The 17824-nt window shown below is 53.1% G+C and overlaps 1 protein-coding gene across 1 annotated transcript; it reads left to right on the forward strand.

The window, feature by feature from the left end:
* The first annotated feature begins 205 nt into the window (after nt 1-205).
* Nucleotides 206-12173, forward strand: LRRC15 (leucine rich repeat containing 15). Its single transcript, XM_050779173.1, has 2 exons — nt 206-270; nt 9088-12173. Exon 2 carries the CDS (start codon nt 9091-9093, stop codon nt 10834-10836), a length of 1746 nt encoding a protein of 581 aa, XP_050635130.1. The 5' UTR covers nt 206-270; nt 9088-9090; the 3' UTR covers nt 10837-12173.
* The last annotated feature ends 5651 nt before the right edge of the window (nt 12174-17824 follow it).

Here is a 17824-nt window from a genome sequence, read left to right on the forward strand (position 1 = left end):
GCTTTTAAACACAGCTGAAGCAAACCCCTTACATTGAGGGATGCCAGCTGTGTGTCCCCTGTAGTGCCAGCCCAGGACATCCAGGCGCTGCACCGTGGCCCACAGTCCCCCCTCCCAGGGCCGACACTGCCCTCTGCAGTGACTCACGCCCGGGATAGTTTAAATACCGGGACAGCTCAGGCAAGCCACACTCATGCTGCAGCCTTGAGCCGTCCCTCGTCCTCCTCTCAGGCTCCCTCTTGTCCACGGCCGGCGGGCGCCAAGCTGCTGGTAAGTAGGCGAGCCACCCCCTCCCTCCTCTCTGCTTAGAGGACCCGGCCAGCCCCTTCCCATTTCTGCTGGGCCTGCTCCCCTGGGAGACCCCAGAAGGGGCAGGGCTGCCATGTGCCTGGGGATGCTCTCGGGACAGGGCCAGGAGAAGCCTGCGCTTGGAGGGGTGCAAGCCTGTCTCCCTCACTGCCCGGACACCAGGACCACCAGCCGCTCTGCTGAGGCCTCAACAGTCTCTTGGCCCCTTGCCCTGAGCAGCTCATGATGTCGTCCTGGGGTGCTGAGATGTCTGAGACCAGCAAGTTGGGCTGAAAGTGGACGAAATTATCACCCGCTTGTCACTGGATTGACCTTTCTGGAATCTAGATCCACTGGGGGAAGAACTTTTCTTTTTAAGGCTCGGATTATTTGAGCCTGGGCTGTCTTTCCTGGCACTTACCCTGGTGGCCCCCAGTGGTCTGCCCCGCATTTGGGTCTGTCCAAGATTTTCCTTCATGGGGGTTTCCCAGGCAAGAGAGCTGTCTTCTTTACATAGACGCATAATTCCTGCAGGTGTGACTTCAGCAGATGTGCCGGTCCCTGGTTTGCAGTTCCAGTTTGGAATTCAGACATGGGCTCAGCGTTGTTCAGGCTCTAACCGTGTGGCTTAGGGGACACTATGCCGGCAGTTTCCCCTCTCTCCCGCTGGAAGGGCCGGCCTCTGTGGAACCTGGCGGCTTTGAGCAGGGAGTCAGAGCAGGAGATGCGTTTGTGATGAGGGGCGTGTGGATTTGAAATTGTGATGGCTGCACCTTGACCTGTGTCTCTGCTCAAATGGAGAGGCAGGACCTGGGCCAAGAAACCAACTGTGGAAAACCAGAACTTTCAAGACTCTCCCACCCCTGCCAAAGTGCGAGAAGCATTCCACCTCCCGGGCCAGGGCGTCACCTCGGTGCAGCTGCACTCTCTGGGATGACACGTGTGCTCCAGCGGCAGGTGCCGGGTGCCTGTCCGCCACGTGCCAGCTTCTCCTTTGAGGTTATCTGGGATACATCACTTTATCTCGGGCAGCTCTCAAATGTGCTGGTGCACTGGCTCCTTAATTTAGAAGTTCTCTAATGGCTGGCACTTCCTTCGTCCTGCATAGATTGAACATCTGGGGTAAATTCAGGGCCAGACAGTCCAATTTGTCTGTGGTCTTGAGTCAGCTGGGCGGGCTCAGCAGTGATGAGGCAGGCATGTGAGAGGGGTCAGGGCCAGGGGAAAGTTCTGGATAGATTCCGCAGAAAGTCAGGTCGTGGAAGCTTCTTCCCAGGGCTAGGGAACACTCCCTTAGCTTGCTCAGTAAATGGAGGGGGTGGTGAGGCGAGGGAAGGAGTAGATCCAGCCATGGAGAAATAAGAAGAGATGGGGGAGAAACTGCCCCAACTCAGTCCTGCCGGTAAGCAGACTGTGATCACACATGGCAATTTGCTGCCCTGAATCCTGACTATGAAAGAGTCACTGCTGCTTCAGATTTCATGCCTTCTCTTGGCTTCGGGACACAGAAATTAGAATCTGCTTCCGATGCTTTTTTTGGATCAGGGGCTGATCCATTTCTCTCTACTTTGGGATCCCAGGTGCCCACCTGAGAAGGGGGCTGTTTCTAGACCGTGGCTAGTCTCATAAGAGCCCTTTTGGGGCAGTTCTCCGTGTTCTGCTGGGCGATTTGTCAGTGTCTCCTGCCACCCTTGCCAGGCTAATGACAGACCTGCTCTGGCCTCTGTAGGAAGCCAAACCTGGGAGGATCCCCAACAGAAGGGCTGAAAAGGAATTGCGCTTTTTAACCGATTTTCTTTTTTAAAACAATAAGCAACATTTTGGCTTTGAAGGGCTGTGAGAGACGAGAGATGGGGTTCCCCACTTGATCAAGGTGAGGGTGAGGGTGTGGCCAGTCTGGCTTCGGAGTTCAAGGATGCTTTCTGTTTGGGGTGGAATATTCCCAAATCAGGGGCCTGGAACCTCGGCCCCAGGTCCTGCCTTTACATTTGAGCGGAGACACAGGGAAAGGTGCAGCTGTCCCAATTTCAAATCCACACACCCCTCATCACAAATCCATCTGCAGCCCTGACTCCATCTCCAGCCTTGTTGTTGAGATTACAGGGGTCAACCCCTTCTGGTGACCCCCCGTCCCTTCCCTCCCTTCCCTACAGTCCTCCAGGAGACCCAGGTGGAATTGAACAAACACTGGCATCAGAGCAGCCTTAAAGAAGGCATCCCTGAACCCACGCAGCCTGGTGGTCGCTAGAAGCAATTGCCCTTGGCGAATCATGCTGGGCAGGGGGAAGGTGGATTGTATGAACCTCAGTTGATTTAAGCTGGGGGGTGCAAAACCACCTCCTGCCCAGTCCCGCCCTGCCAGGCGTGTGGTTGACACGGTCCCGAATCCCAGTGATGAGGCTCAGGTGCCAAGATTGTATGAACGGTCCCGAATCCCAGTGATGAGGCTCAGTTGCCATTTAAGCTGGGGGGTGTGGTTGAAAATCCCAGTGATGAGGCCAGGGGTTCCCAAGCTCCTCCCGGGTGCCAGGCGTGTGGTTGACACGGTCCCGAATCCCAGTGATGAGGCTCAGGGGTTCGCCAAGCTCTGTAGTTAGGGGCCCTGATCGGGTGCCAGGCATGTGGTTGACACGGTCCCGAATCCCGGTGATGAGGCAGGGGTTCGCCAATCCCTGTGATGAGGCCCTCAGGGTTCGCCAAGCTCTGTAGTTAGGGGCCCTGATCGGGGGCCCTGATCGGGTGCCAGGCGTGTGGTTGACACGGTCCCGAATCCCGGTGATGAGGCTCAGGGGTTCGCCAAGCTCTGTAGTTAGGGGCCCTGATCGGGTGCCAGGCATGTGGTTGACACGGTCCCGAATCCCGGTGATGAGGCTCAGGGGTTCGCCAAGCTCTGTAGTTAGGGGCCCTGATCGGGTGTCAGAAGTCTCTAACGGACCGTGTGACCTTGAGCAAGTCCCCTCCTCCCTGGGGACGCCCTCAGCTTTCCCAGCTATAAAGTGAGCAGACGGTTTGACTAGGTGCACTCAGCTCTTGCACCTCTGATACTCCAGGCTGTAAGTACCATTTCTGGAAGCAGCTTCTATTGCCAGGTTCAACTCAGCACAAACCACAGTTCCCGATGGGGATGCAGAAGGGGCTGCTGAGAGAAGTATTGGTAGAGGCTGGGGCCAGGCCTGTGGCAGGACCTGCGGCCTCCCCCGTGCTGGGCCCTCTTGTTCTCAGCGGTCAGCGACGAAAGGTCCAAGCCTGGGTACTCGGCTAGTCTAGACCTCACGTGGTGTTTCTGAGCATGTTCTGTGGACTCCTGCATTGGAGTCATTTGGGAAGTTTGTAAAACATGCAGCATCCTGGGCCCCACTGAGATCTAGGGATCAGGATCTCTGTGGGCGGAGTCTCTAGAGATTCTGATTTTACCCAACAACAAAAATAACGATCGCCACAAAGATTTATTGGATCCTCACTTTGTGCCAAGAACTCACCCAAGTGCTTCACATGCATTAACTCATTTAATCCTCACAGCAGCAACGCTATGAGGTCAGTTCTGTTAAACAAGCCAGGCGATTTTATGTGCTGCCCCAGGAGAGGGGACGTTTGGTGAGATGGGGAGGTCTGGAGGCACCGAGGCCTGAGCTTCAGGCCAAGCCTCTCAGGCAGACCTACTGGCCTGAGCCCCCATGAGTGCGTGATTGAGGACAGCACCCGCTGTGGGCAGTGGGGACAGATCCCGGCTGCTCCAAGCCTGACATCTTCCTCGGGAGCCCTCAGGCTGGTTGGGTGACATCTCTCCGTAGACGAGGCCACGACTGGGTAGCCAGGGAGAGACAGCCGCTCTCTGGGTCTCAGTTTCCCCGGGTGCACTGGGAGGGGGCAGGACCAGAAGCTCCCGGAGGCCCCTCCCAGTCCCTGGGTTCCAGGCAACAGGTATTGGCTGCGTGCAGACATGCTGATTACTGAGTGGGATTGCCCTGGCTGGGAAACTTGGAGGCAGGTGGACCTGAAAAGATGGGCACGGGTTCCTCAGGCCTCAGCATGAAGCTGGAGCCAGGCCGGGCGGCCCTGCTGGAGGTCCAGCAGGTCCTCTGCGAAAAAGAAGCGAGGAGCATGACGGGCTTCAGGCCAAATTTCCTTCCTGCCTCACATCAGAAGATAGCAGAGCTCCAAGGGCCCTTGGAAGTCTTTACTGAAGGGGAAATTGAGGCCTGGCGAATTGCCCGAGGCTCACACTTCAACTTAGTGTCCACCAGAGTAGAATGTTGGTGTTCCAGGCTCCCTCCAAAAGTTATGCTCTGTGGCATTAAAATAAGAAGGAGTCTCCTTCCAGGGAACCTCGTGTTCAGGGAATGTGAACGATGGTATTAAACTAAAAACGTCCCAACCCACCAACCAACCAAGCCCAGGGCTTTGAGGCTAATTATGTGTTTGCTCATGAGTCACGGTGCTTCTGCTGAGACCCGAAGCCGGAGCGCCCTGGTTCGTGCGCTTCTGCTCACGGGGAGGGACTGCATCAGAGCACCCAGGTGAGCTGTCAGGTTGTCCTTCGGTTTGTCTGCTCGGCTTGCTGACTTCATGGTCCACTGATAGACGCCAGGCTATTCCCCTTTCCCGGGAGCTGGACAGGGGCTGGACTGAGTCACTGAAGTGATTGAGGACGCTCTCGGCTGCCTGGAGAAGTTATAATTAGGGCAGCTTTGTGGCCCTTTAACCGCCATCTGTCACAGCTGCCAAGCGGCTCCAGGCAGCGTGGGCTATTAGGCCTCCATGTGCTGGGCTCCTGGAGGCTGCGGCCACCGCGCGAGCTGGCACTACGCGCTGAGAATCCAAGGGCCCAGCTGTCCGTCCCGGTTCTGTGGCCCCTCCCTCCCCTGCGGGCTTTGCAGCTGGGTTTGAGGGGAGCTCTTTGGAGGTCCTGTGGAGCCCTGGGCGCCAGCCACAGCAGTCAAAAGTGCTGGAAAACAGGAAACTGCTGCATGTGGTGCTGGGGTGGGCTTTGCAGATGTGAGGATTTATAAAGAGGAAAATCTGCAAATTCTTGCAATATTTGTCATGCTGAGTTTGGTCCATTTTAGACAGTGGTGGCCCTGTTCCCGTAGGGAATTATCTCTGCAGTCCTCCCAGGTCAAGAGGCACCTTCCCCTGGCACAAGCCCTTCCTGGACTGGCTTGATGCCCCTCCCCAGCTGGGGGGTGTAGACTCAGAGAAAGCCACATAAAGATGGGTCCTCAGAGGGTGCCTCGTCCTACACTGCCATTCATAGATGGGAAACTCAAGATTGCCCTGGGCTGGCCAGGTGACGTACACTTAATTTAGTCTCGGACACTTGGGCTGTGACACCATTTTGAAGCACGTTGGGTATATGAGTGTATATTAAATATAAGCGCCAGCTAGCTTGTCTCCAGGAGCAATTCAAGCTCCACCTTTTGTACATCAGCCCAGGCAGTAAATATCTCACATACACTTCCACCAAAGAGATGGGCAAACACCCACTGTCCACACAGACCCCTAAGAGCACAGGCACCGTTGTCTTGGTGGACAGATTGTTTTCTCATGCCCTGGAACTCAGCCTTAGAATCCTAAGATCTTAGGAATGGACAGGACACCAGTTGTCTTCCAGTCGACCTACCAGGCGTGGGAATCTTCTCCACAGCTTGCTTACCAAGTGGTTGCTTTAGCCTCTGCTGGATGGCTTCCAGTGACAGAGCTTACTCCCTCTGTGAGGTTGCCCATTTTGACTCTGGATAGGCTGTCTTCCGCGGTGAACTGAAATCTGCTACTCTGTGACTTCTGCACCCGTTTGACCTCTGGAGCCACACTGAGCTGGCTGCTTTCTGTATCCCGTGGCAGCCCTTCAGGGATGCTAGAAAAGTGACTATGGCTCCTCCCAGCATCTCTTCCTCTGGTTACGGATTCATCCACAGCTCGTTCACTTTAATTTTAATTTAATTTTTTTCTCACCATGTCTTAGGGTGCTGACACAGTTCCTTCAATGGATGCTCAGATGTTCTGCTTTCTAGACCCCCTCACCATCCTCTAGAATTCTTCAGGAAGTCAGTTTGTCATTAGCCTTTTGAAGTTCAGAGTGGAACTGAGCCCAGCACTATAGGTGTGGCCGTGTCAGGGCAGTGTAGGGTGAGACCATCACCTCCTTTTTTCCACATGTAATACTTCTATTAATCCAGTCTCAGACCACACTAGCTTTTGTGGGCAGCCTCCTTCCTTTGTTATCGTTAGTAAAAAGTCCTAAGTCTTCTCCTAGGGTGAATATTGAGCCACTTTTTTTGTGTGTGCACTCTCTTTAGGCAGCTCATTTTCTGTTGTCAGCTTCTGGACCTGACATTTATCGATATAAATTAATTTTTTTAGATGTGTCCCTAGTGTAATCTGGCCCCATTCCTTTGCATCTAGATGCCATTGGACAGGTATTCTTTTTCCTTTCTTATTTCCATTGTTCTATATACTTAGTCAAGTTCTTAAAGGAAAAGTATAACAGGTCAGGGCTTGCATAGGCTGTGAACAAATAAAAAAATTAAGGTCTCAGCTGGGCACGGTGGCTCACGCCTGTAATCCCAGCACTTTGGGAGGCCGAGACGGGTGGATCATGAGGTCAGGAGATTGAGACCAGCCTGACCAACATGGTGAAACCCTGTCTTTACTAAAAATACAAAAGTTAGCCAGGTGTGGTGAAGCAAGGAATGCATCACATTCTCCTGCTGAGGCAGGAGAATGGCTTGAACCTGGGGGGTGGAGGTGGCAGTGAGCAGAGATTGTGCCATTGCACTCCAGTCTGGGGGACAGAGCAAGACTCTGTCTCAAAAAAAAAAAAAAAAAAAAAAAAAATCAAGGTCTGTGTGGTTGGGGAATGGGCTTAGGTTTTTATCTCAGAGTAAACTTGTTGGGGAAGGGCAGGGAAGGGATGCGTGGGGCTGAGGCCAAATTGGGAAGCCTGAGTTACTCTGAGACGTGGGCCAGGCTCCAGACCCCATGAATTCAGAGCCACAAACAGAGACCAGAGAAATACCTTCTTTACCCAACCATTGACGGCTTCTATGCCATCATTTGAAATTCCTTTCTCTGACTCAAGAATTTTGCTCATGGAAAGGGAGGCATAGCACTAACACTCAAAGTGCTTCCCTAGGGGTCTGGAGACCTGGCTTTAAGCTCAGAGGCCTTTCCTTGCTTCTTGCATCCCCATAAAGTGATGGAAATGAGTGGCCGGCAGTGACTGCTGAATCTTCCGGGAGTTTGGATCTTTGAACCTTTGGTGGAAGTTGGAGATACTTTCACATGTACACAGAAATTCTTAGTCCCTTGACTACGAATGCCAAGACCAGAAGCACTTTGAGGCCCTCCTGACTTTAAGAGTCTATAGGGTCCATGCTGTGGACAAGCATGGAACAACGACACGCATTTGCACAGCACTGGCCGGGATGGCCCTGCGTCCTTTCCCCGTTCGTTCCTCATAACAGCCCCAAGAGCGGGGCAGGAGTTACCATCCCCTCTTCACACACGAGGGAGCTGAAGCTTGCAGGCCTCAAGCTTCATTCAAGGTGAAACTACTGGTGATCCTTAAATATTCATATAGGGACTAGCACCCATGTCCCATATCTCTACATTTTACACACACACACGCGCGCACATACACACAGAGTTACATATGTCATTGTCATCAGTGATTTCAAACACCAACATTTCCATGAACTTGCCTCCATTTTCAGAACATCACCACGTCTGACCTACCATCTTTTAGCTCAAATTACACCTCAGTAGGTTTTCTGGAACTTACTCAAGGACTCCCCAGTGTTTCTTGTGGAAACTGGGACTTATACCCACAAGACTGGCTTCAGGCGTCAGCTAAGCCACAGCAGCCTCTCCCAGCAAGGCAAGACGTGGTACAGACATGTCATTTCTTTTTCCTGGGAGGGTGGTTTGAATTCGACCTAGACGAATCACAGGTGAAAGGGCTAACAGAGGGCTAAGTGGTGGTTGGTGGTCATGGGCTGGGCAGGGCAGGCCCAGGCGAGGGTGAGGAAGAGCTGCTTCCACTGTAGCCTTTCAGGCAGATCCTAGCTCTGTGGTCCTAACTCTGCTGCTGCACCTCCCGGCAGGCCACTGTCTTTGTGGCCTCATCATCTTCCCCCAGGTTCAGCCCTATTTATTTGTTCCCATTGTCTCCGTGTTCCTCCTGACAAGGCTGTGTTTAACCAGCACATTCAGATGATGTGAGGGATACAGAGATGAATAAGATACAATTCCTGCCCTAAGAACCTATAGGTAAGTAGGTAAGATACAGTTCCTGCCCTAAGGAACCTGTGGGTAAGATACAGTTCCTGCCCTAAGGAACCTGTAGGGATGAAAGATGAATTCCATGTCCATGGAAAGCATATTGGCTGGGGAAGGAGACAGACAGGGACACAGTGAATGCCATCCAAGGCCACCGTGGCATGGCCAATGATGGAGACTGGGAAGATGACTTCATGGAAGGGTAACTGATTGACTCACGGAATCTGGGAAGTGTCCTAAAGGTGATTGCACTGAAGCTGGACTTGGAAGCATGGGACAATTTTGTATAAGGACAAGGCGCACTCCAGGTAGGGAGAATTGCCTGGGCAAAGACATGGAAGCAGAAAGGCAGGGGCAGAGGTGCAGAGGCTTGCTGGCCGGAGCAGATGGAGCATGAATTCAGCATGTGATGATGGGGCTCAAAGCCAAGCCAGCGTTGGCACTGCAAGTTGATGTTGGCTTAAAACTTGCCAGTGTTGGTTAGGGGACCCTGACTAACGTGTGCTCTCTCCCCCTGCAGAGGCTATGCCACTGAAGCATTATCTCCTTTTGCTGGTGGGCTGCCAAGCCTGGGGTGCAGGGTTGGCCTACTATGGCTGCCCTAGTGAGTGTACCTGCTCCAGGGCCTCCCAGGTGGAGTGCACCGGGGCACGCATTGTGGCCGTACCCACCCCTCTGCCCTGGAACGCCATGAGCCTGCAGATCCTCAACACACACATCACTGAACTCAGTGAGTCCCCGTTCCTCAATATCTCAGCCCTCATCGCCCTGAGGATTGAGAAGAATGAACTGTCACACATCATGCCCGGGGCCTTCCGAAACCTGGGCTCGCTACGCTATCTCAGCCTCGCCAACAACAAGCTGCAGGTTCTGCCCATCGGCCTCTTCCAGGGCCTGGACAGCCTCGAGTCACTCCTTCTGTCCAGTAACCAGCTGGTGCAGATCCAGCCGGCCCACTTCTCCCAGTGCAGCAACCTCAAGGAGCTGCAGCTGCATGGCAACCACCTGGAATACATACCCGACGGAGCCTTCGACCACCTGGTGGGACTCACGAAGCTCAATCTGGGCAAGAATAGCCTCACCCACATCTCACCCAGGGTCTTCCAGCACCTGGGCAACCTCCAGGTCCTCCGGCTCTATGAGAACAGGCTCACGGATATCCCCATGGGCACTTTTGATGGGCTTGTCAACCTGCAGGAACTGGCTCTGCAGCAGAACCAGATCGGGCTGCTCTCCCCTGGTCTCTTCCACAACAACCACAACCTCCAGAGACTCTACCTGTCCAACAACCACATCTCCCAGCTGCCGCCCAGCATCTTCATGCAGCTGCCCCAGCTCAACCGTCTTACCCTCTTCGGGAATTCCCTGAAGGAGCTCTCTCCGGGGATCTTCGGGCCCATGCCCAACCTGCGGGAGCTTTGGCTCTATGACAACCATATCACTTCTCTACCCGACAACGTCTTCAGCAACCTCCGCCAGTTGCAGGTCCTGATTCTTAGCCGCAACCAGATCAGCTTCATCTCCCCGGGTGCCTTCAACGGGCTCACGGAGCTTCGGGAGCTGTCCCTCCACACCAACGCATTGCAGGACCTGGACGGGAACGTCTTCCGCATGTTGGCCAACCTGCAGAATATCTCCCTGCAGAACAACCGCCTCAGACAGCTCCCAGGGAATATCTTTGCCAACGTCAATGGCCTCATGACCATCCAGCTGCAGAACAACCAGCTGGAGAACTTGCCCCTCGGCATCTTCGATCACCTGGGGAAACTGTGTGAGCTGCGGCTGTACGACAATCCCTGGAGGTGTGACTCAGACATCCTTCCACTCCGCAACTGGCTCCTGCTCAACCAGCCTAGGTTAGGGACGGACACTGTACCTGTGTGTTTCAGCCCAGCCAACGTCCGAGGCCAGTCCCTCATTATCATCAATGTCAATGTTGCTGTTCCGAGTGTCCATGTCCCCGAGGTGCCTAGTTATCCAGAAACGTCATGGTACCCAGACACATCAAGTTATCCTGACACCACATCCATCTCTTCTACCACTGAGCTAACCAGCCCTGTGGAAGATTACACCGATCTGACTACCATTCAGGTCACCGACGACCGCAGCGTTTGGGGCATGACCCAGGCCCAGAGCGGGCTGGCCATTGCTGCCATTGTCATTGGCATTGTTGCCCTGGCCTGCTCCCTGGCTGCCTGCATCGGCTGTTGCTGCTGCAAGAAGAGAAGCCAAGCCGTCCTGATGCAGATGAAGGCACCCAACGAGTGTTAAAGAGGCAGGCTGGAGCAGGGCTGGGGAATGATGGGACTGGAGGACCTGAGAACTTCATCTTTCTGCCTCCACCCCTGGGTCCACGGAGCTTTCCCGTGATTATTCTTTCTGGCCCTAGAGAAAGGTGTGCCTACCTCTTCCTGACCGGCCTGATTCTCCCGTAGAGAAGCAGGTCGTGCCGGACCTTCGTACAATCAGGAAGATAGATCCAACTGGCCATGGCAAAAGCCCTGGGGATTTCTGATTCATACCCCTGGGCTTCCTTCAGGAGGGCTCCTCCTCCAAATCCTCCCCACCTGTCCTCCAAGAACAGCCTTCCCTGCGCCCAGGCCCCTTCCTGGCCTCGTAGACTCAGTTAGTCCACAGCCTGCTCACTTCGTGGGAATAGTTCTCCGCCGAGATAGCCCCTCTCGCCTAACTATTATGTAAGTTGATTTCCCTTCTTTTGTTCCTCTTGTTTGTGCTATGGCTTGACCCAGCATGTCCCCTCAAATGAAAGTTCTCCCCTTGATTTTCTGCTCCTGAAGGCAGGGTGAGTTCTTTCCTCAAAGAAGACTTCAAACCATTTAACTGGTTTCTTACGAGCCGTCAAGCAGCCTGGGTTTGGAGATGCTGTGAAAGAGAGAAGGAAAATCATGCCGCTCAGTTCCTGGAGACAGAGCCGTCATCAGCATCTCACTTGTGATTTTTATCTGGAAAAGGAAGGAAGACCCCAACACAGCAAGCTCAGCCTTTTAGAGAAGGATCTTTCCAAACTGCAAACTTCGCTTTGAAAACTTTAGCCCTTTAAGGAATGAAATCATGTAGGATTTTGGAATTCTAAAAACATTAAAATCAGCTTATTGGTACAGGATAGAGAAAGAAATCTGGTGCCTGGGGGTCCTTGTGTTCACCCCTAGAGTTCTGTTTTAAAAATTTTAATTGAAGCGTATGTGCAGAAAAGTGGGTACAGCTTGGTGGATTTCCACAAACTGAACATACCTGTGTAATCAGCATTCAGACCCAGACACAGAGCATCACCAATATCCCCCATCCTGGGCTTTTCCCAGAGGAGACCGGGGCTTCTGGAGATGGGCTTACCTAGGACCTGCTCCCTGTGAGCCAGGACGGTCCCCCCACAGCCAGCCTGTGCAAAGGCCCAGTGGCCAGGGGTGGAGGAGAGTATGTGGGTGTGGACAGGATGGGAGACTCCGGCCTGCACAGGAGATCTGATTAAATCTGGAGACCCTGAAACCTGGGGCACCCTGGCTGGCCAGGTCAGAAGCATCCTGACTGCAGAGGTCCGTGCAGCCATACCCCCTTCCCTGCCATCAAGCTGTCTGCGGCTCGTCGGAGGCCCCTCTGCCTGGAGCCTTTTATGGGCATGACATGCCTGTATCTGTTTTTAATTTTCATTCTTCACTTAGGGGAAGTGAAATAGCTCAGAGATGAGATCCTTTAATTGAAAACCAAGTGTAACGGAATCCAGTGTCTTTCTAATATGGTAAAATTCTCCGTCAGCATCACAGTCAGCTGGCAGCTAAACTTCAGCATCTCACTTACAGCAGGCAACACGGGGGTACAACGACGGGTCACACTGGGTCTGGGGGCTCCCTGGAGCTCCTCTTGCATGTGGTCTGGTTAGGAGTTGAGTTGTTTGCTCCCGGGTTAGTCTCCTCCTCGAGTCACAGTCACACGAATGCCTGCTTTCTCTGGCCTTCCTGCTACAAACATATTCACATGGCGCTCAAGAAGTTAGGCTCATGGCAACATGTGGCTTTCTCCGGACAACTGGCCCAGTTTACAGTGAAATGGAGAATTTCGGGTCTCCATGTCTGCCCAGGAAAGAACTTCGGCTGACTCCGCGGGGACTTGGAAATCCACCACCAATCCTGACGGGCTCTGATTAGTTCCCTGCTCTGCAAGACACTGTGACATCCCCCAGGATCGGAGCACAGCGCTGGCCACGTTTCCCTTCCAGTTCCTGCACAAAAAACGTCCAGAGGGATGTTTGCAAACTCTAGTGCACTTTGTAGCTTTTCACTCTCTGTCCCAGGGAATCTAGGAGAGATGAGGCCGGTCAGAGACAAGACATGTCATCTCCCCATGGCAAATCTGGGTCCCCAGGGCATTTCCAAACTATTGGTAGTACCTGGAGGACGTGCACCAAGCCTTGCCAGGGCCAACAGGAAGTGAGCCCAGAGCATGGCACATGAGCGTCACCCGCTGATGGTGGCCTGCTGTGCCTGGTGCCAATAGGGGCAGCCCGGCCCGCACCCCTCCAGACGGGAAGCATGGGTTTGCCCACATTCCTCGTCTCCAGACCTGTTGGGGGCTCCTGTGAGTGGCCTCTACATGTCTCTGTGCATAGGCACAAGTGGGCCAGGGCTGGAGAGACGTGGGAGGCCTCCTCGCCCAGTGGGCCCTGCCAATCTTAACCCAGAACCCCTGGTATTCCTGGCAGTAGCCATGACATTGGAACACCTTCCTCTCCAGCCCAGAGGCTGACCTGAGGGCCGCTGTCCTCAGAGGACACCACCCAGGAGCACCATAGGTGAGGGGTGAGGGCCCCTTTATGTGAACCTCTTGCCTCTTCCTTTCTCCCATCAGAGTAGTTGGATGGAGCCATTGGGCCTCCTTTTCTTCAGTGGGCCCTTCAACCTCTCTGCGCCATGTTGCCTGGCTGGGGAACTACAAGAAAAGCTGAGTGGAGTCTCCTTTCCAACAGGCTGATGCATTTGCTCAATTCTCAGGGCTGGAATGAGCCGGCTGGTCCCCCAGAAAGCTGGAGTAGGGTACAGAGTTCAGTGCACTTTCCCCCTCTGTTTCCAGCTCCTTGACAGTCCCACGCCCATCTGGATTGGGAGCTGGGAGTCAGTGTTGGAGAAAAGACAACAAAAGCCAACGAGAACCACTATTTTTTAAGAGGGCTTACTGTGCACAGGTACCCTTCAAAGCACTGGGTGTGGATTCTCTCTCTAGCCCTCAGCACCCCTGTGGTAGGAGTGCCACCTCTACCAGCTTGTGATGGGGCACAGAGGCACTTGCTCTTCTGCATGGTACTCAATACGCTGGGAGTTGTATTTATCTCTCCGAACTTTGTACAAGGGCTCATGGCTTGTCTTGGCCCGTCATTAAACCAAAGAAAATGGAAGCCATTCCCCTGTTGCTCTCCAAAGTCTTGGTCATCGGAACCTCACTTGGCACCATATAGATCAAAAGCTTTGTAACTACAGGAAAAAATAAACTCACCCACCCCTTAAAGAATAGAATAGCTGGCCCCTCTCATGGGAATTGGGCTGTATGTATATTGTTCTTCCTCCTTAGAATTTAGAGATACGAGAGCTCTTAGAACTTTTCATGGATACAATTTCCACAACCTTTCAGATGCCAGCGTAAAGCTGTTGGGAAAGAATTTCCAAACTCAGGAAGTTTACAGAGAACAGACAGCTAGAGATAACTCGGGAACCAGAGTTGGTCGACAGATGTTAGATGTATCCTAGCTTTTAGCTACAAGCCACTCAAAAGATTCTGTCCCCAGATCCCACAGTCAGAACTGGTTCTGGGTGGTTGGGAAGGCAGTGGTGGGCTGGGAAGGAAGCCACTGCTGTGGTTCAGAGGGGGTGGGCTGGCAAGCCACTTCCGGGTAAAACTCCTTCCGCCCCAGGTTTCTTCTTCTCTTAAGGAGAGATTGTTCTCACCAACCCTCTGCCTTCATGCTGCCTTCAAAAGTAGATCATGTTTGCCTTGCTTAGAGAATTACTGCAAATCAGCCCCAGTGCTTGGCGATGCATTTAGAGATTTCTAGGCCCTCAGGGTTTTGTAGAGTGTGAGCCCTGGTGGGCAGGGTTGGGGGTCTGTCTTCTGCTGGATGCTGCTTGTAATACATTTGGTGTACAGAATCAACAATAAATAATTTACATGGGCTGTGTGTGCTCTCTATGTGTCTTGGGTAGGGGGTCTCACACCTGTGGATTCTGCTCTTGCTATGTTTGTGTGAGGTTGAGCTGGACAGAAGCTCACAGAAAGCAGATTCTGGGCTGAGAATAGGCCTTTGGAAAGTGAGTGGGAGGCCAGGCACGGTGGCTCACACCTGTAATCCCAGCACGTTGGGAGGCCAAGGTGGGTGGATCACCTGAGGTCAGGAGTTCAAGACAAGCCTGGCCAACATGGCAAAACCCCATCTCTAGTAAAAATACAAAAATTAGCTGGGCATAGTGGTGTGTGCCTGTAATCCCAGCTACTCGGGAGGCTGAGGCAAGATAATGGCTTGAACCTGGGAGGCAGAGCCGAGATGGCGCCACTGCACTCCATCCTGGGAGACAGTGCGAGACTCCATCTCCAAAAAAAAAAAAAAAAAAAAAAGAAAGAAAGAAAGAAAAGAAAATGAGTAGGGACCAAAAAGAAAATAACAAATGGTATCTATAGGCCACTGTGACTGGAAAAGACCTGAAGAATAAGTTCAACCCATTTTATAGATGAGGAAAAGGAGCTCAAGACAGGAAATGAATGTCCTATAGTCACCCAGTAAGCCAGTGGCTGAGCCAGCCCTGCAACCCAGGCCTCAGGCTCCCAGGCTAGTTCTTTTATGCCACCAGGAAGGCACTGACGTTCAGTCAGCATTTGTTCAAAGCACACGCGTGTATGCACACACACACATGCACGCAGGCAGGTGGCAGGACTAGCTTGCACACCTCTGGACTCCGATAAGTACTTAGCACCAGGCTCAGGAAGTTCCAGGCTCTCAAGCGACACTGTCTGAAGGAAGGTGACTCCCTCCAAGTGTCCAGGCATCCCCAGAACTCCCTCAGGCCTCTGGGTTCCAGGGGTGCCACAGCTGCTGGTGCAGGCCCAGCAGGTAAGAGAGGGGTGATCTGCTGTCCCTGTCCCTTTATCCCACGATTATACCCAGGAAAAGGGCTTCCAATCATATTTACCTGGACTCTTCTAGCGCCTTAGATCCCTTCTGCCAGGTGGAAGCCTGTCTTAGGAGATGAAGCCCGACAGGGGTCAGTCATGTTCACCATATTACGGGGCTGGGCCCCTTCGATGAGCGGGGCGGGGCTTGGTCCTTCCCTAGCCACTGAACTTTAGTACACTCGAACAGCTTTCTGGAATTTTGGATAATGGGGAAAGGAGTTAGAATCTCCATCCCTTCTCTTTCAGAAAATTCTTGGAATTGTTTTATTTGTTTGTTTGAGGCAGAGTCTCATTCTGTTGCCAGGATGGAGTGCAGTGGCGCGATCTCGGCTCACTGCAACCTCCGCCTCCTGGGTTCAACCGATTCTCCTGCCTCAGCATCCCTAGTTGCTGGAACTACAGGCATGCACCACGACGCCCAGCTAATTTTTGTATTTTTAGTAGAGACAGGGTTTCACCACGTTGGCCAGGATGGTCTCGATCGCCTGACCTCGTGATCTGCCCGGCCTCCCAAAGTGTTGGGATTACAAGCGTGAGCCACCTCGCTTGGCCAATCCTTGGAATTTTTAATGCAAGTCCCCTTCCACAGATGTTTCACCCTACACACACACACACATGCTCTCTCTCTCTGTCTGTCTCTCTCTCTCTCCTACCTCCCTAGGCCTTCTGCCACACCCATTCCGCAGACCAGAATGCAGAGGCTTGTAGAGATTAAATCACTTGTCTAAGGACTGACTAGTTAGTTGAAGAGTCAGAATTCAAACCCAGATCTGTCCAATGCCATATTTCTCTTGTTCACCAGGCCACGCTGACCAATGGACAAACGGTGTTGCTGGAGGTAAGTGTGGATGGCTTGAGAACCTTGAGTACAGGGCAGTGCCAGGCTCTTCCCAGACCTGCTTGTGAGTGCCCCCACGCAAGCCATTTTTCCCAGCCACTGTCCCGCCCTTGCCAGCCTGGGGGCCACCGAGGGGGAGCTGGGCACAGGGGGAGCTTTGTTCACCGCCTTTCTCCATCCGAGAGGCTCCTGCTCTCTGCCAGGTGCATTTGTGGTATATTGCCACTGAAACACACTTCCTTGCCACACCCAATTAGACCTTTGCAGTTTGGCTGATGCAATCAGCTCACGTGCAAAAGAAACATTATTTTGCACTCATAAAAAGTGTGAGATAAAAATACCATGCAATGAGTGAAAAAGCCATCAGTCTACTTTAAATGGTAGACTCCTGGCACTGAAACGATGTTAGATTTGCTCGTCCAGGTCACTTCACCCTGCACACCTTCACACACACACTCCTACGCTCTCACCACACACCCACACACCCTCACTCTCACACTCAATGCACACACACACCCACTCACCACACACCCACACACCCTCACTCTCACACTCAATGTACACACACACCCACTCACCACACACCACACACATACCCCGACACATACCTCCTGCACACACACACACACCCACTCGCCACACACCACACACCCATACACACTGCACACACACCCACTCACCACACACCACACACACCCACACACCCTCACTCTCACATTCAGTGCATACTCACACCCACTCACCACACACCACACACACACCCCAACACACACACCTACTGCACACTCACACACCCACTCACCACACACACCACACACCCACACACCCTCACACTCAGTGCATACTCACACACCCACTCACCACACACCCTCACACACTCACTGCAGACTCACACACACTATGCTCTCACCACACACCCCCACATACCCTCACACTCACAGTGCACACTCACACACCCACTCACCACACACATATACCCCGATGCACTCACACTCACCTACTGCACTCACACACACACCCACTCACCACACACCCACACACCCTCACACTCACACTCAGTGCATACTCACACACCCACTCACCACACGCACCACATACCTACACACTGCACATTCACACACCCACCACACACCCCACGCACACACTGCACACTCACACACATCCACTCACCACACATCACACCCACACACACTGTGCACACTCACTCACCACACACATATACCCTGACACACTCACCTACTGCACACTCAC

Source organism: Macaca thibetana, chromosome 2 (assembly GCF_024542745.1).
Source record: "Macaca thibetana thibetana isolate TM-01 chromosome 2, ASM2454274v1, whole genome shotgun sequence".
NCBI lineage: Eukaryota > Metazoa > Chordata > Mammalia > Primates > Cercopithecidae > Macaca > Macaca thibetana.

Excerpts from the sequence above, each read along its gene's own strand:
- LRRC15 (XM_050779173.1), top strand. The coding sequence starts at position 9,091 with ATGCCACTGAAGCATTATCTCCTTTTGCTGGTGGGCTGCCAAGCCTGG.